Source organism: Carassius gibelio, chromosome B9 (genome assembly GCF_023724105.1).
Source record: "Carassius gibelio isolate Cgi1373 ecotype wild population from Czech Republic chromosome B9, carGib1.2-hapl.c, whole genome shotgun sequence".
Lineage (NCBI taxonomy): Eukaryota > Metazoa > Chordata > Actinopteri > Cypriniformes > Cyprinidae > Carassius > Carassius gibelio.
In genome coordinates this window covers 17,415,564-17,435,142 of record NC_068404.1, presented here as the reverse complement: position 1 = coordinate 17,435,142, position 19,579 = coordinate 17,415,564, and the positions used below count along the sequence as shown (strand labels likewise).

The window sequence follows — 19,579 nt, the reverse complement described above, 5'->3', positions numbered from 1 at the left end:
CAGAGAAAAAACTGGTGTAGTACATCACATTAAAAAGAAAATGAAATTAAAAACATACAACGTATCTTAACTTTGACACAGTATAGTTTTGAATATTTCAAGTCATGAGTAAATAAGTGATTTTTAGTCTAAGGTATGTATTAGGCTACTAGTATTAGATTAATACTGGAACTTAAATGTGAATAGTTCAGTAAAGTTTAGGCCCACTAATAAATAAATATGTTATGTTTTGCTCGTGCAGGCTATTACCCTAGTGTTTGGCCTGATATTTTGTGAAATAATGCAGAGACAGATTTTTAGTGGGCCTAAACTTTACCTAATTGCAACATTCATCATTCATAATGTAAGTAGGCCTAATAGATACGTTTCATGGCACCTGAACGGTTTAGACTAAAAAACACTTTCTATTCGACTCTAGGTTATTTACTCATGACGTGAAATATTAAGAACTATACTGTGTCAGAGGTAAGAGATGTTGTAGGTTTGAATACAATACCACATCTACACGCTAGCGACGCGACAGTGAGATCGCATTCCAGGAACATTCCAGTTGTGACGCCTTCGAGCTCAAGAAGCACCCAATGAACGCCGTGACTCCGCCCGATGTCAGGTGCACTAGACTTACCCTCACTGTCCTCGGTCAAATCACTTCATCTCACTCTCGAGACCGCAAAGAAACTCCGCAAGTGAACGTGCTGATTTGAACTCACCTGGGCGGATATATATCATGGATTTGATCTGAATCGTTTTTTAGGCTAACAGGTAACTTTTGTAAAACCGCCAGACATTTCACTATTTTTTAAGTGCCAATAGTATGTGATAATTCTTCCGTGTTAATTTCGACCAAATATGACCAAAGTTACCAAAATGAGTGGGAATGAAGGGTATAATTCATAGGAATTTAATAATGTTATTAATGGATTTATTTATAGCCTATATATTAATGAAGGTATTTTCAATTCAATATTTCGAGTCATTTGAAGACATAGACTTATTGTTTTATTAGGATCAATGAATGAAAATGTAGGCTTACCCTACTGGTAGTTTGGAATAATATATATGCTTTTTAAATAAGTCTCTTATGCTTTCCAAGCTGCATTAATTTTACCAAAAATCCAGTAAATGAGTGCAATATTGTGAAATAATGTTACAATTTAAAATTTTTAATTTTGTAATTGTAATTTAAAAAGTCATTACTCCAGTTTTTAGTGATGATCTTTTAGTGACGATCTTTTTTTTTTTTTTTACAATGATACAATTATCTTTTATTGTAATATACTGTATCTATTTTAATGTATTTCGTGATCAGCCTTGGCGAGCATAAGAGACGTCTTTCAAAAACATTCTATTCTATTTTTCTGTATATTTTTTAGTTATCTGAAATTTAAATCAACTGTAAGGTGACCATAATGTTATTGACATTTTTTTTAGTTCAAATTTACATTTAAATATATATAAAGTGTGTGAACTTTACATGCTGTTTAAATTTGAACTAAAATATTTTCAATTTTTTTTTTGTTCAAAATTATATGTAGTTGCTCAAATTCACCACTTTCTTTTCGATTATTAGGAGGTGAGAGCAACAGCAGACAGGATGAGTTGGGGAGCACTTTATGCCCAGCTGGGAGGAGTAAATAAACACTCCACTAGCCTGGGAAAGATCTGGCTATCTGTCCTCTTCATCTTTCGCATTAGCATCCTTGTAATAGCCGCCGAAACAGTCTGGGGGGATGAGCAATCCGACTTCACCTGTAACACACAGCAGCCCGGCTGCAAAAACGTCTGCTACGACCACTTCTTTCCAGTCTCACACATCCGTCTCTGGTGCCTGCAGCTCATCTTTGTGTCTACACCGGCTTTGATGGTGGCTATGCATGTGGCATATCGCAAACATAATGTAAAGAAAAGACTTTTGGCCAACCGAGGTGGCGGTGCCAAAGGGGAAGACCTGGAGAGTCTGAAGAATAGGCGTCTACCCATCACTGGGCCGCTGTGGTGGACCTACACCTCCAGCCTGTTCTTCAGACTCCTTTTCGAGGCCGGATTCATGTACGCTCTGTATTATGTCTATGATGGGTTTCAGATGGCCCGTCTTGTGAAGTGTGAGCAGTGGCCCTGTCCCAATAAAGTTGACTGCTTTATCTCACGACCAACAGAGAAGACAGTCTTCACCATCTTCATGGTGGGATCTTCTTCCATCTGCATTGTGCTCAATGTGGCTGAACTGGCCTACCTGATTGTCAAAGCATTGCTGAGGTGCTCAGCCAGAGCCAAAGGAAGGCACGCTTTTGTTCACCAAGATAAAATGTCCACAGAAAAAGCAAACTTGCAGAATGAAAAGAACGCAAGGTTGCTGTCATCTGCTTCGGACTCCTTGAGCGATAAGACTGTTTAAGATTATCCTTACATCCAGTGACTGATTCTACCAACATGGTTATAGGCTTGTGATGACGGTGTTTTAAAGGTGACCAAACACACACAGTTTCACCCAATCTAATGTTAATCTTGACGATCTATAAAGTAGTATTGCATCCTTCATATCTCCAAAAAGTCTTAAGTTTTATAATTTTTATACAAGAAAGATGCACCTTTCCGATTCTCTAAAGAGTGAGGAGCACTTAAGTGCTGATTGCCAACAAAACAGAGACATTGGATGCAGTTTCACTTACGAATCGTGACCGGGATCTTTCATAGCTGGGACCACTTCATCTTTCAGTATCAAACGATGTGCAAATCCAGCGTCGAACTGGGACTTGTTTACAAAACTTTCATCAACAAACAGACTTGCGAAACTCCATTGCTGCCCCGAAAAAAACAACTGCATCCACTGAACACTGTGTTCTTCGGGAAGCTAAGAGAAGCTAGAAGGGAGAAATGCCCACATAAGGAGTTCCACCTTTCATTATGTAATTAAGAGCAACGATCAAAAAAACACAGAAGTGTGTTTTTTGAGACTTTGGCCATGCTTATATGAGAATCCAACTCTTTAACAGTGTAAATAACTTTGAATGCCTGAAACAGCATTAGACCTCCCTTTTAACTTCTCTAATGCTATTAGAACATTAGAATTGGTGTGTTTTGTACCTTGTTTTTGACACCCTGCCCTGAGAAAACAACAAAGCCTAACCTGACAGCAGGTTTCAAGCATGCTTCATTCAAGAGCTGACATTCCTGGTGACAGTGATTTTGCCAAATAAGACATGTTCCTGGATCAACATTACTGTCCAAAAATACAGATTTGCAAAATCTCTACGCCTAAGATTAACCCACAATTTATTCCTAAAATCAGAGGGAAATGATAGCTGATTAAAAAGGGTGAAGAAGCACCTCATCCTGTTTGTAAGCCTAAAACTGACCTTTCCTGAAAAGTTATCTCTCAATTCTGATTGGTTGATTGGAATGATGTACCTGGATGAACAAAGATGTTGATTCTGGAACATGTTGTACTTGGTCAAATCACGCTCACCGACATCCTCCTCCAAGCCAGAAGACGATTAGGGTGTACATACGGCACTGTACGTACGTTCTGTGTTAAATTTAATTTTCTAAATTACTTAATAGCCTCACAGACAGTCCTACTCTCTCGTGGCATTAGAAAAGCTCAAGAGTGACTCCTGCTGGTCACGTTCAGAGACCCTCTCAGCACAAAATTGAGTGTTCTTTTTGAGGGATCAATTTACACGATGTTGTATTGTGTATATAAATGCTTCTTTTTAAGACTTAGTTTTGCTTTGTTTACTTCTTTTTAAACGCAATTCCTCGCATGCTCTTTCTGTTACCCATCAACCGTTTTGACTAGCTATATATATTTTACAGAGCTGTGCTGGATTTGTGTTTTTGTATGTGCTTATATGTGCTTATTTTACCACATAATTTAAATGTCTTCAGGAACTGCACTCCTGTGTTTAGTTTGAAGTAATTTCACAAGGATCTGTTGCATTGACCCATACCGGTGATTTTATTTCAGTAGCCTATGCCGCAGTGCCTTATGAGGTTGATAACAAACAAGGCTGAGTGGAGTGAGATGATCGTTTACTAGCTGCGCGGACTCCGTGACCCCGAGTCGGTCAGTCAGTCCACCTGTTGACAGGTGAGCGCTTGTGGTCTCGCGCTTCGTCAGCTGTCCGTTATCTTCTGCTTTGTTTTTCTCCTCTCTGAGAGGCCCTACAAGACAGCCAAGACCAGTTTTGAATTTAAGGCTGTGTTTAAACCGCGGAAATTATTGTTTCCTAAGTTTCCACATGGCTTTGATGGAATCTTCTGCTGTTTCCTAAAGTGAGCTGTGATAATTTTTCGATATAGCCTACACCTGTTTGTAAAAGTAGCTATACATTTCTTTGACATTTTGGCTAACAACGTCTTTTTAATATGAATATGTTAATAAAAAACGTATTAAATGTTTGCTGTTTGTCAGTATTGTAATTTCCGTGTGCAAAACCAATGGAATCTATTCTGTCTTAGGAAAGGCCTGCTGTAATGACGGATACCTTGCCATGCACTACAAAAATTCCAAAGTTTTTGACTAGACACATTTTTGTATTTTTGCCAGTTTACTGCCACAAACCAACTTTTAGTAATTGCTTAGATTACTTTAAACTAATATTTTAAATTCTAAAGTTATCTATTGCGACTGAGCATCTTCACAAGTGAAGCCTAATTTGGCGGCAGGTGAATTTATTATTAGGTTATGTAGGCCTAATTATAAAACGGTTTTGCAAACAAGAATTTAACAATAAGAAAATTATATTTTAGACACAATATGGCCAGTTATTATTATATATATTTTTTTAATATTTCCAAAACAGAATCAAGTGCCAAACAACGCATGACTGACTGCTTGAATGGAACGCGGAGTGATACAATCGGTGAAACGTCCAAATTCTATAACAAGAAATATCAGCACTCTTGGAACACCGTATGTACAAGCATATAATAATCATTATTATTATTTCAAATAATTCTAATCATCACAATCATTAACAACATTATCATTACTATCATTAATATAACAAGTATTATTAAACTATTATTATAAAAATATTTAGTGGTATAAAGTCAAATAAAGCATGTAAATTCATGTAAAATTATAGGTCGCAGTACTATAGTTAAATTGGTGCTATGAGTGTGCCCAGTTGACAGGGGCGTGGCGTGCGCGCTGACTGGCCGATGACTTTCTGAAAGCAGCACTCCTGCATGACCACTCAAAGTGACAGTAGCGATGGCTGGGAACCGGAGACAGCTGCGCTTGGTGAGACCCCGTCTCCACACTCGGTTTGCCATGAAAAACTAGGTTTTCTACGAGAGTTTGACCTCGGGTCTATGTGTGAAGAACTTTTATGAATGAATAAGTTGGCCGGCCACTTTCAAAAGAGTTTGGTAAGCTGGCAGTGCTGCCAGGATTTGGGAACGGGGGGAGCGGGGAGGGCTCCTGCTACCTTTGGGAGGTCTGTATGCTTTCAACGCACTCAAACTGTGGCACCAGTGGCCGCTGGATATTGCTTTCTTTAGATAAGTTTGCCTACTTCAGTCAAGGTATGCTTTAAGTTAGGTCTGCGAATCTTTTATCCTTTTATATCCCACATTAATTAATTAAGACTTTTTGCTAAATGGAAGGCCACGAACTAAAGACTTCAGTTTTGGATGGTTTCTACTAACAACATCATTTAGACACATTTCAAGAAAAGAGCTGTTGTTTGAGATGACAGGTATGAGCAATCACTGCAAAGAATAGAAAATCTGCCTCTCTCTGACAGTTTGACCTGGATGTACAATGAGAACAGTGGACAATTAATATCATCAGCTAATTATATAAACAGAAGCAGTTTGTAATTACATACTTAGCTGACAGATCAAAGAAGCTAAGTATTATTGATATTTAATAATTATAAACTAACAAGTTTAATAACTGTAATGAAAATTATAGCTGCCTTGGGAACTAAAAGATGATAATTTAATAGAAATGAGCCACAATAGACCTTACTTAAGTGGAATTAAAAAATAAATAAATTTGAATTTGAAAATAAATAAAAGGGCTAAAATTGCTAATATCTGTTGAACTAGTTAAAGGATTTAAAAAAGAATAATCTAAATAAATAATTATTTTAGTTATATAAAGTTATGTATAAAGATATATTCATGTAAAATAAACCTAAACAACAAAAAATAAACAACTGTTTTCTATTATTATTATGTAACTTGCATTTTCTCTTTCAGGGTCATAGACTTGATTTAGAACCTTAGTCGATGGATTTGCCGCCCTCAATACAAAATCATTTTAGTAAGTAAATATGTTGCTTTTCTTGCTATTGTATATTTTGCTCTTTTAGGGTTCTTTGTTTACTAATGACAATACTATATCCACCTTGTTCTGTTATACCAAGTTCAATCTTTAATTTGAGCTCATTATGATAAGGATGAAATCTGTGTTGATCAAAATCCTTTGGTTATAAGGATATGACACTCATTTCTGGATTCATGAATTTTTGTGAATGAATGAATGAATGAATTGTCAATTTTTAGCTGGCAATTAACTATACTGATGTAGATATCATCTGGGTGTAGATTCACAACTATAAAGTGGCCTGGTTTTGGCAGTGCCCTGTCTCCATATTTCACTGCATTTTTCACCTTGATGTCCTGAAACTGGCTCTATCAGGGTCCCACGCATCACTGTCCATTCAACGCTTTCAACTGTTTTTGAACATTATAATGTCGATCTCAGCACATGCCAGCTGGGCAGTGAAGCGAACAGGAGAGAAAGAGACCGTGTGTATGAGTGTATGTGTGTGTGTCAGTGGCTGGAGAGAAAGCGAGCCAGAGAGAGTTTGCTTACACTGTGCATGCCAGGTTCATAGCAGCCAGTTAGAGAGTTAAATAGCCAGGGGTCAAGGAATCCATAAGTTTATGTCAAACATTTAGTTTTTTTAATGTGATATTTACAGTGATCAATGACAAGGGTGATTTGCTTGGTTTTCCTAAACGTCGTTTGGTAAAGTTGTGCAGGGGAGTGCTTTATTAGGGCTGACCATTCGGATCTTATGCAGAACCGTGAAATGCTGTGTGAGTTCATGAGTTTTTTTTATGTTAATTTACCTTTAGCTGTGCAGTGCAGGCCAGAGATGATCCTGGTCTCGTGTACAATGTAACGTTGTTTTGTTAACTGGTTCTGATGAATCCTCTCTGTTCCCCTTTAACCCTTTCTCTCTCCTGACTCCACTCTCTCACTCTCTCTTGCCCTCAGACTGTACTTTATCTCTAGGCTAGAAATCGTGAAGCATGGGTGACTGGAGCTTTCTTGGACGGCTCTTGGAGAATGCACAGGAACACTCGACCGTGATCGGCAAAGTCTGGCTGACAGTACTCTTCATTTTTAGGATTCTGGTGTTGGGAGCTGCGGCTGAGGAGGTCTGGGGTGACGAGCAGTCGGACTTCACTTGCAACACGCAGCAACCCGGTTGCGAGAACGTCTGCTACGACGAGGCCTTCCCCATCTCCCACATCCGCTTCTGGGTGCTCCAAATCATCTTCGTGTCCACGCCGACGCTCATCTACCTGGGCCATGTCCTGCACATCGTTCGAATGGAAGAGAAGCGTAAAGAGCGTGAGGAGGAGCTGCGAAAGGCCAGTCGGCTCCAGGATGAGAAAGAACTCCTGTATAGAAATGGAGGGGGAGGGGAGTCTGGTGGACGGGGTGGGGGCGGCGGCGGCAAAAAGGAGAAGCCGCCAATCAGAGACGAGCATGGCAAAATTCGTATTAGAGGTGCCTTGTTGCGCACCTACGTGTTCAACATCATTTTCAAGACCCTGTTTGAAGTGGGGTTTATTTTAGGTCAGTATTTCCTCTATGGTTTCAAGTTGCGGCCCCTGTATAAGTGTGCGCGGTGGCCCTGCCCCAACACGGTGGACTGCTTCATTTCCCGGCCCACGGAAAAGACCATCTTCATCATATTTATGCTTGTGGTGGCTTGCGTGTCCCTTTTGCTGAATTTGTTAGAAATCTATCACCTCGGATGGAAGAAGGTCAAACAGGGCATGACCAACGAGTTTGCCCCCGACCGCGAGTCGCTGCCCGACGCAGACGAAGCGGAGGCCGAGTCATTTAGAACTGCGCCTGCCACCCTCAGCTACCCGCCAGACTACACGGAGGTGGCAGTGGGTGGCGGGGCGTTCCTCCAGCCTGTGTCGGCGCCCTCGACGGCCGAGTTCAAGATGGACCCTCTACGTGAGGAGCTGGAGGAGTCCTCGCCGTTCTACATAAGCAACAACAACCACAGGCTGGCTGCCGAGCAGAACTGGGCCAACCTGGCCACTGAGCAGCAGACTCGGGAGATGAACGCCGCCTCTCCCTCCCCTTCCTCCTCCTCATCTCGCTCCTCCAATAATGGGCGGCAAGCCAAAGATGCCGCTCGGCAGGCTGGCGCCCCCACCTCCCCTGGCGGTGGTTCGAGCACCGGGCCAGAGGAGGGGCACGTCACCACCACGGTGGAGATGCACGAGCCGCCCGTCATTTTCACTGATGCTCGACGACTGAGCAGGGCTAGCAAAGCTAGCAGCGCGAGAGCGAGGCCCAATGATTTGGCAGTGTAGTGGCTCTCCACTGCAAAGCGCAGGTTTTTGTGGACAAAAACACAAAAAAATACACCAAAAAACAAAGAGGAAGAAAGAGGCAGATTGCTGGAATAAGAAAAAAAAAAAAACATTAATTCCATTCATTATTTAATCCATTTTGCAATGTAAAATTACAAAGAGTTTAGTCATCTCTTATGGCTTCTGAATGCTGGTTATTGTTATGCAGTAGCTGAATGGAGCAGCACATCTGATGCAGATTATGTTACAACAGTATCTCAATGATTTATTAAACAAATGTCACTTAAATTAGTCTTATGACAAGGCCTTAATGTAAAAATTTCCATTCAGTCTGTTCAATTTATTAAGTTTATATCAAGTCACCAAATATAAAATGTTTGCAGTACATTACAGGTTACAAATAAGCAAAAATACACTTAAAGTACAATGTAAATACACTGAGTATTGAGTAGACAATGACAGAGTAGACATATATTATTATGTTTTAAAGTATTTGTGACCCCGTCTGTGAAATTCAGGCAAAATTCTCAAAATCGAATTATGAGATAACAAGCATCAAAGTTTGATTTCAACAATTCATTTCACAATGATTTCGATCTTTGACATGGCCTTACTCAGTCAATAATAAAGACATAAAGGTTATTTCACAGGATGTTCTTTATCTTTATCTTTATGAAGGATGATTTTATGTAGAAAACCGTAAATCGCAAAAAAAAAGATAGTTAGGTTTTCACTGGCAGGGTCATGGGATATGAGACAAATAGGAAAAAAGAGAGAGATTGAAGTAATCAAAGAAAGACGTTGTCAAATTCATGAACAACCAATTTAAAAATGTTATTCCAGCATCTGTCTCTACATTTCCTCACTGTAAAGAGAAATCAAAAGTTTGAGGAAGAAAAAAGTTAAAAGCACATTGCCTGATAAAAGTGGCAAACTTTAGTGCATCACAGAGAAAATGAGTATAACTGAGGCAAGTGAAATATTTAGATAACTGTTGTACTGCTGAATGGTGCAGAGTTTTAATTCATATAGCTTGTGTATTTCTCTGGACCAAGTTTCTTTTTTTTTTTTTCAATCCCATGATGTGAAGTTCACATCCTGCGACTCTTTTGGATTTGAGAGTTTTGATATATGACCATGTCCAATCTTGCCATCAGGAATACATGATCACTTCTGAAGTAGTTAATCAGATGAGGGGAGGACTAACTCATTACATGTGACATTTGAAATCCGTATTGGTTTTTATTTCAAAAAGTTTGAGCATTTTCTAAAAATGAAAGCAATTGGTTGAGAATGAGTACAAAAACAGTTATCAAAAACATTGCTTTTCTGTAGTCAGTTCGTGGTTGCCAAAAAGTAGTTACTTCAAAATGGACATAAAAAGATGCTGCAAGTGTCTTATGCTGATATAGAGTTTATCCCTCATGTTCTCTCTTTTTTTTGGTCCAGTTTCAGGTTATTGTGAGGCCCACATTTTCACTGCTGTTGTATAGAGAACATGCCGTCTGTAAACATAACAACTCATAGCAACTTGACAGCACAACTTTTTTTTTTTACCTTTACAAAACTGTTGTTGAGACCCATTCAAACACAATGTACATCGCTTTTATTATCAGGTCTATATTTCTGCAATCCATTTAAAGAGACAGACAGCCCTGAAATAGAAATAATGCATTGCTTCATCACACAGAGTTTGTGCTTAGGACCGTATTACTCTTGCTTTTATCAGATCACAGTATTTACAAATGTATGTTATTTATTTTCCGCCGTTTTAATGTATCCAAAAACGAAAGTGTGTTTTTTGTCATTTTTTGGCTCTTAAAGTTTACATTTTAGTAAATAGTTGAAGATTTGCACATTTAGGCAAAAGACACTGTTGAATAATTCTTACATTGATAGAAAGGAGGAAATATTTTTGATCCTTAAAGGAAAATGTCTTAATGGTAAAAGTCGTTGTGTTGATGGCAGTATTATTCCACTTAAATAACATCAAATGTAACTTATAAAACAGCACTTGTAGAGTATAAGAAATATACACGTTTCCCATGTTTTATTTTAGGACTGTTGTGGTGGCCTGAAAGGACCGCAAAAAAATTTGAACTTTGTGCATTATAGCATTTCATCCATTCTGAATTTGAATTGGCCAGCCAGCCAGCTCTTTCCTATCTCGATCCGTTTGTAGTGTACTTAGTTGCAGCCCATTATTCTCAGATAACACTCATTTCTTGAACTTCTTGAACTGACTTTCTCTAGCAGAGCTGATTATTCTGACCAATCAGGGAAATGAACCACCTACATATGCTCAGAACAGCAGCCTGTTTCAATGCTGTCTTAAGAGAAGTGCCTTGTGTATTCAATTTTATAAGAACAAGTTGATGTAAATGTTCATTTACCTCAAATGTTTACAAAGCTGTTACTAAATAAACTTTTTGTACCATAAATGTAGGCTCCTGTGTCTTTTTCATTGTACATGGCAGGCATCAAAACTCATATTAAACGTTATTGATGTTAAATGCTCTAAAGTGCTGGTCTGTTCACTAAAAAGGCTCAGAAAACTGCTATTTAAAAAGCTTGATTTTCACTGAAACTTTCACCGAACTTTGAGCTCTTTCTAAAAGTTAGAAGGTAATTAAGATATTTTGTCATTTTTAACCAACCCTCACTTAATTGTAAAAGTTAATGAGTCTAACCCCTGTCAAGGCATTATGCAATTTTTTATAATCAAGGCCCAAACCATCAGGATCAACACCATAATGAAAAACAAATTCGCAGGAAGCCTGAGCACATCTCAAACAAGAACTTGCACTCGTTGACCTCTGACCTTATGCTTATCAGTCCTCCACTCCAGAATCCAGATTCCTAGAGGGGAAGTGAGAATGAGACTGAATCATGAGGGACACTGAAATGATACATCACCCACACAATTAGCACAGTCCTCCCTCTGTGAGGGAACGGCAAAACCGTGCAGGCCAGAGGATGATCTATATCATGTCTGTGGTCATTTCACATTTAATACTAAAAAAATGACAGGATCTCTCAAAAAAGAGGGTTTATTCTGGTGACAGGGTTTAAACACTGGATCAGAGGCACCTTGTCTGCAAAAACCCAAGACTGCGGGAAATCTATAAGGAATAAGGAAAAACAACTTGATCCATCATCACCCTTGTATTATATGGCTAGTCAAATTTGACAGTAAATTATATTAAATTATAAACTATAAACATCAAATGAAATATATATATATATATATATATATATATATATATATATATATATATATATATATATATATATATATATAACATCTTAATTTTCTCAGCCATAAATCAGCACCGGGAGAAAAGTGAAATGGATTAATTTCATGGGAGACAGTGAAAGCATGTTCAGAGGAGCTGGATGTCAACACTTCCAGCTTTAAACCATCAGATCTGACAGTGGAGTTCAAGTTTAGAGAACTTTAATTCTCACCATACTGGTTTGTTAATTGACACTTATTGCATTTAGTCAGCACATGCTGTGTGTTGTGGGACAACACACACGCACACACACACACACACAGCAGTTAAAGCGCTACTGGCTGTTTCATGTGCTCGGTGTCTAGATATCTATGAGAGGACAAGTGTGTTGGGTTATTTTAGGGCCAAAGGATTAGAGAGACAATGCACATTTGAAACTGGCAAACCTCATGTGATGGTTTCAATAAACAGAGCTTATTCGGAGTATCAATACATATTATCATAAGAACAAGGACAGTAATCAATGATTGCTATGAGAAGAGCAAAACAATGGCTTAAAAAATGGATAATGCTAGTATTGGTTTGTGGGAAAAAGAGTATGGAGCCAGTCATCGAAGAGGAGGTGATATGCAGTAGGTGTTAAGTCCAGTTTTTGAGGGGTGTCATTCGATTGGTTGTCTGCGGGATGAAGGTTGCAATGCTATCTAAGAAGGGCAGGGTCTGTGTGAGCACTTGGCTTCATCATCCCAGAACTAAAAACACACAGGCAGTTATTTATAGCCTTTAATCACCTTGGAAATTCATGCAGCCTCTCTGCCTGAATACCACTGTGCTGTGTTGTTTATATCAGGAAAGCCACTCAATATGTTTGGGGCCCAGTCTGGACCAAGGTGTGCATGTGCAGTTAATGACCGTTGATGTTCAACATTACAACACAGTAATTGGATCATACTGTAACTGTGATGCCAGTTACTTCATTTCCATAATCTAATTGCAATCAGAGCTACACTAAATAATTGTACAATTTAAAAATGTATAATTTTCTGTATAACTTTCCTTGGCTGCCATTTAGTTTTGCCATTTGAAATTTTGTTTTGTTGCTCCTAATTAACTGTGACAGGAAGTTGTAACACCATTGACAATTCAATGACAGCTTAAAGGAATAGTTCATCCAAAAGTGAAAATTCTGTCATTATTTACTCACCCTCATGACGTTCCAAACCTGTTGCCACACCTTCTCATCTGGAACATAAAATAAATATTTTGAGAAATGTCTCAGAGCTCATTTATTCATTTATTTATTTTTGTCATAGTTCACCAAGAGAGTTTGGATACCAATATTTATCAAAATAACTTCTTAAATATTACACAGGTGAAAGAAAGTCAAACAGGGTTTAAAACAAAATTAATTAATCTCTTTGTGTAGATTTTTCGAGGTTTTAAAGAGGACCATGGTTATTAAAAAATATAAATTAATAATAATTTTTTTTATTAGCAATATAATCTAAGGCATAGCAGAGTAACACTAAGGTAACTTCTAAAGTGTTTTTTAATTTAGTGATAACTGATTTAAAAAAAACTAAAACCTTTTAAATAAAATCAAAAAAACATAATAATTACAATTAGTTACATTTTTAAATTAAATGTCTTTATATCAAATCACTATATTTATATTTAGGTAAATGTACAAATATTTTTTCTAAAGAGCAGTAACTTAAGAAGAGGTGACAAAAAAATCAAATTGAGTATATTGTACGTTACAGTTCAATTTTTTTTATTTTAAATCATGCATCCTATTAGGACCCTTTATATTAAGTGACCTTAACTACTATGGACTTACATTTAAAAGTATCACTTGATACAATGCACTTATTGTGTACATACATATTTTACATTGTACTTCTATTTAAAAAAAATAGCATCCTGTAATTATATAATTACACTGTTGACACTTCTACCCCTTAAACCTAACCAGATCACCAAACCTGCCCTAACTTTACCCATATCCCACCTCAATAGCAGAAAAAGTGTTTATAAATTAAACATAAACACAACAATGCCTAACAATTCATTATTTTATTATTAAGCAGATAATACTTAGTTGCAATACAGTTATGATATAGCTGGAAATTAGCCGTAGAGGCTCCTTTTTATGAAAGGAGACGGTCCATGTTATTATAAATTAATAAACTAAACTAAACTTAAACACACCAAATATAAAGTGTGGCCTGGTATTGCATAGGAGTTGTGTATGTGCATTGCAGTTTGACCTTTTGCCAGCTGAAAGAGCATCTGCCACCGTGATTGTAGAATGACCCAGAAGACAAAGGCACGGCGCACAGATCTCTCTGTGAACACACTCCAGCACCATTCTAGTTCAGTACAGAGAATGTCTGGACTCACGCTTACATACTAAACAAGAGGAAGTATCTAAGAGCAAAATGGCAGTGACAGTGAATCAGTGTTTCGTTCACAATGTGCATGTGACTGTTGTTCTGTATACTCTCACACTGGTAATCCCACTGCTTTCTACTAGATAGGTCATCCTAAATTTAACATCACTACAAATAAGCCCTTGAAGTTGAGCTGGATGGGACAACAGGTGTCCAATAGTGTAATTCCTACTGACAGCTTACATGAGCAGGGCCATTTTAACATGCTTTTTAAAGCTCATGTAGAAATAAAAATGTGAGAATTGTGGTGGTCATCCATACTGGTGGTTCTCACTTTAGTACAGATGGTCACCGTGATCCCCTCTCCAACACAAACTCCTCCTCCCTCAGCTCGCTCGCTGTTGTTTTATAATTAAATGGTGACATTAGTTCATATCATGTGATTCTAAAAGGATTCATCACACATTAGAGGGCCTAATCGCCACCTATAGTCTGTCTCTCGCCTCTGCCGCGGCTCTATCCCAGATGACCCTGCTGAGAGCAGCGCTTTCTTTATGTCCCCTGAAAGGACTGGGGATTGAGCCCAAACAAAAAAACCACGAGGGTGAAAAAATGTTTTTACATCCGCCTGCCCTCTCGCTCGGCCTGCTGTGTGTGCGCTCAGGGTCGTTTTTGCTTTAGATCAATGGGACAAGTTATTGGAGTCTGGCCAACTCTAACTGATGGAAAAGAAAGAAAAAAGCTGCCTCTTCAAAAAAAAAAAAAAAGAGGGTTTGTCATACCTGCACGTGCCTTTACAAAACAGCCCGTTCCGCTGATTTATCTCTCGTGTACATAATTTGGATTTTTTTGAACTGAAATGTTAAGCAGATTTGTGCACCATGCAGTACAGAGAAAACATCCACACACATAAAGCTCACAAACGCAGGGAGGTGCCAAAGTTCACAAGCACACTCAAATAGGTGGGGTAACCTCAGCGTGCTTTGCGTCACTCAAACAGAAAAAAAAAAACACAGAGACAACATTCCAGTGCTCCTGAAGCAGGGATCAGAGTCGTGCCCTCATGGAGAGCGATGGCTATTTATCTGGAAACAAAACTCACACCCAAATGTGAAAGAATTTAATGTCTCCATTCCACCCCAGCCCGCCCTGGTTTAATTTTGGCTCCAACACACATGCCCAACGTAGGACGCCCCCTACTGGATGCCCAGCAAGGGACACGTCCTGGAAAACACCAGCTGTGGTATCAAAAGGGCTCAAATGTTTTTACTGAACATTTATAAAAAAAAATTTAAAAAAAATTTAAGTCTAAAAGTCTGAAAATCTTAGACCTGTAAAATAAACAATCTAGGAATTGGCATGTTTCAATGAAAGGGAATAGGTCACGTATCAAATATTTACAATTTTGACATTGCTCTTTGGAACTTCTGTACATCATGTCAGATGTTTAAGCGAATCAGAACATACCAAAATACTAAGAAACTATGAAATTCATGTTATTTTGACTCGTACTCTATGCCGATCATTTGTAATAAAACTATTACATTCGAAAACGGATCACACTGTGACTGTGATGATGTCTCAGTTCAATAAGCAATAAAACACTATGACACTTTCCACCCCAAATGAATCAGTGCCACAGATAAACTGTGAATCAACAGTATGGTACCTCTCAACTGATTTGCTTCCTCATGGATCAATGTGTCTGTTTGAACTCACTCCATAGTGTCTACTCTCCTGGCTCATTAGTCAACATTAATGACAAATCTGATCAAAGAGTGCTGCCAGCTCAGGATGAACAAACAAATGTCAAGAGATTGTGCCTATAAGAACTTGCCCATAAAATAATGGCTCATGTAAGACCTCGGGTACAAGTTGTGGAAATGCGAGAGGCTTTTGTTTACTAATGTCACCATGCATTTGCTAGGATGTTCTTATTGGTTTATAGCACATTGTTATGTGGTTGCTAAGGGGCTCTAACTGGTTTTTGCATGTTGCTGCTGTGGTGTTCTGATTGGCTGTTTACTGGCCCATACATTGCTAAATAAATAATCTGGCCTCAAATAAAGTACTCTTTTAAACAAATGTACTTAAGCTTTTTTTTTTCTTCTTTTCTTGAAATATAGGTTTCTAAAAGAGTGGATGCCTTCTGTGTCTTTCCCCCTCTGCCCTCTAACTTCTCTTCTACGACTATGAAATACAGTGAAAAGGACGGTTGCTTTATGGTAGCAACAATCCCGTATATATCTATTCACTGTAATTATTGCTGCATCCGAAAGCTTTAAAAACCATTCCAAGGGATGAAGACATCAAGGCAAGTCTGAATCCAAATTCTGCTTTACTACCTGTCTCCAGAGGTACCATCTGATAGAATTTTGAAGGCAGCATAGATGTATCCTTCGCTGCCTTTGATATCCCACAATCCTGTGCGTTACATTCCATGACTGAGCTAAAAAAAAAAAAAAATGTGGCATCTGAAAGTAGCGTTTGATGCTCAGTTTGTGTGTAAATATGTATTTCTTACTAACTTTTGATCTTATTTCTAGTGAGAAATCAATATTATAGTAATTCAATATCGGTTTAGTTATCACCAGAACTTGTTCTATTTTGTTGTAGATCATTAAACCATTACGCTGCCTCAGAAGTCAGTCTGAAATCACTTTCATGCGGTGCCTTCGTGAAAAACGCTGCCTGCAAAGTCATTCCCTCATACAGCAGCTGCTGCATAGGCTCTCGGATGAAGCCTATGACAGTGATATATTAACGTGAATTCAACCGACTTAAGGGGCTCTAAAGTCCCCAAAAAAACAGAGAACTACACAGAGATGCTTTAGGACTGTACAGGCCAGCCATTTTTTTTAAAGCCATTTCATATTTTATCAAATGAATTTTGTCATAGAACAGAAGTAGTAGCAGGCATCTCAAGTTAAGAGGAGTTTAATACTTGATTTGTTAAAATCTCTAAATCCAGTTACATTTCACCTAATTTAAAGTATGCTCATATTTATTGTTCATCTAATTTTCATGAACAAAATCCGGTAAGCTCAATAAGAATCCACAGAATCAGAATTTTGCGTGAGGGTGAAGTATTTTCCACATCGATTTCTGCAGATTCACTTGTGTGTACCTGCAGAAAGCGCTTTGGTTTTAAAATTATTTTGTCTACTGACAATATAGACAATGGATTGTTTTGACTGTGGAAACTTGCTAATCAGACCACACCACTTATTTAGTGTTTGTGAAAGACTGTTATCTTCGGTTGTGGCAAGAAAGGATACAGCAAAAACCGGAAGCTAACGATAAATTTAATTTTTGACCTATTAGATTGTGTTTTATAAACATTTACATCTAGTCATATTGATGTGTGCATGCCCAGTAGCTTTAGTTGTATCCCTTATAGCCTCCACTAATATGGTTAATTCCTATTTTACAAGAAAAGCAGTTTACTATCTCATATAATTATGTTTCAAATGTCAGCTAAACACGTCATGTCACAAAAGCTCTCATTTCTGCAGATCCTCTCCTTCCAGTTTCACCACAGTAGCTCCACTGCTGTATAAATAGATAAGTATGTAGCATAACTCTTATTTATACTGAAAAGGAGAGTGCTGTACTGCCCATAATAACACCGCTGCTTGTCAGTCACAACTCGGGCAGCCTTAGTGAAAACAGGACATCACACATCCTCCTGGAAGCCATTTCCTGTCACATGACCAGCGACTGCAATGACCTTGTGCTTCCCCATGTCCCGGCATGGATACTGACATGGGACACCTACTGGTATAAAGTCCATCAAGAGGCTTGGTCTGTGAACCATGTGTTTGTTTGGGAGGAGATGATACCAACCATTGGTGCCAAGTGAGCTCATGCCACTCGTCTGACAGAAAGAGCTCATGCAGTACAACCCAGATAAATATAGTCAACATTACAACAGCAGGCCTGGCTCAACTCTGGGACAATATTAAAACAAATGTTGGCCGATGTGGCTTCACTAGGGAGGCATTCTAAATTGGGTGCCAAGTGCCAAATAGGGATGGCTAGACGACAGAACATCTCCAAAACGCCAAGTCTTGTGGTGTGTTCCTGGTATGCAGTAGTTAGTACCTAACAAAAACCTAACTGGCATCAGGGTCATGGGTGCCCAAGACTCACTGAAGCATGTGGGGAGTGAAGGCTAGCCTGTCAGATCTGACCTCACAGAGGAGCTACTGTAGCTCAATTTGCTGAAACATTGGGTCCTGGATGTTATTTTGACATGTACCACCTAACTAAAGATGGTTGCAGACCTTGCGCACTCCTTTATTTGCATTTACATTTAATCATTAAACAGATGCTTTGCTTTTACAAAGCAAAAGTGTTTTCTGATGGCAGTGGCCTCTTTCAGTAGTATAATGCACCCTGCCACGTTGCAAAAAAAAAAAAAAAGGTTTAGGAACAATTTAAGGAACATGATAGAGATTAACATGCTGATTTCCAAATTCCCAAGCTCTCAATCCAATTGAACATCTGGATGTGCTGGATCAACAAATCCAATCCACTGAGCTGCCATTTTACAACTCGCAGGACTAAAAGGATCTGCTCCTAATGTCTTGGTGCCAGATAGCAGTTTCTTGTGGAGTCCATGCCTCGGCTGGTTAGTATATAAACTACACACTTCTTTGAATTTGGTTTTCAAAAAAAACAACAATGTGCCATTGCATGAGCCAGCTGTGTTAGGATAGTCCAAAATTCAAAATATCTCCCTTTACAGAAAAAAAGGAAGCCATACAGTTCATAAGGTTGAATACATTTTTAAGATTAAAATTTTTGAGTGAAATACCTCTTTAAGGGCTTTTTTTCACAAAGGCTGATAACTAAAGTTTTAAGCAGCACTCTAATTATTAAACTGTTACTCCACCCCAAAATGAAAATTTTGTCATTAATCACTTACTGTCGTTCCAAACCCATAAAAGCTTGGTTTGTCTTCGGAACATAATTTAATATATTTTGGATGAAAACCATGAGGCTTGTGTCTGTCAAGCATTGTTCAGAATAGTCCATCTGCCATCAGCGTTTCAACTGTAACTTTATGAAGCAACGAGAATATTTTTGTACATGGAAAAAATTAAAATAATGACTTTATTCAACAATTTGTTGCCTCTGTGTCTCTCCACATCACTGTAGCACCATTTTGGAGAATAGGGGCTAAACACCAGCAGCTTACACCCTCTTTTTTTTTTTTTTTTATCAAGGCAAAAATACAAGCAGAAAACATATTCTTGTGGCACGGCTGAATAGATGGGACTATTCTATGTCTTTCATACTTTTCTGGACTTTAACAGTGTAACTCACTTGGCAGTCAATGGCACAGTCCTCCCAGTTTTC

At 38.4% G+C, this 19,579-nt stretch overlaps 2 protein-coding genes across 3 annotated transcripts; both read left to right on the top strand.

Moving 5' to 3' along the window:
- Positions 1–84: 84 nt before the first annotated feature.
- Positions 85–4,401, top strand: gjb8 (gap junction protein beta 8). Its single transcript, XM_052566230.1, has 2 exons — positions 85–762; positions 1,571–4,401. Exon 2 carries the CDS (start codon positions 1,595–1,597, stop codon positions 2,393–2,395), a length of 801 nt encoding a protein of 266 aa, XP_052422190.1. The 5' UTR covers positions 85–762; positions 1,571–1,594; the 3' UTR covers positions 2,396–4,401.
- Positions 4,402–5,156: 755 nt separating this feature from the next.
- gja3 (gap junction protein, alpha 3) lies at positions 5,157–11,407 on the top strand. Of its 2 annotated transcripts, none has more exons than XM_052564704.1 (3): positions 5,157–5,532; positions 6,214–6,277; positions 7,241–11,407. In XM_052564704.1, exon 3 carries the CDS (start codon positions 7,276–7,278, stop codon positions 8,584–8,586), a length of 1,311 nt encoding a protein of 436 aa, XP_052420664.1. In that variant the 5' UTR covers positions 5,157–5,532; positions 6,214–6,277; positions 7,241–7,275; the 3' UTR covers positions 8,587–11,407. The 2 variants fall into 2 exon arrangements, with proteins under 2 accessions (XP_052420664.1, XP_052420663.1); XM_052564703.1 differs by having other exon boundaries at positions 5,165–5,248.
- The last annotated feature ends 8,172 nt before the right edge of the window (positions 11,408–19,579 follow it).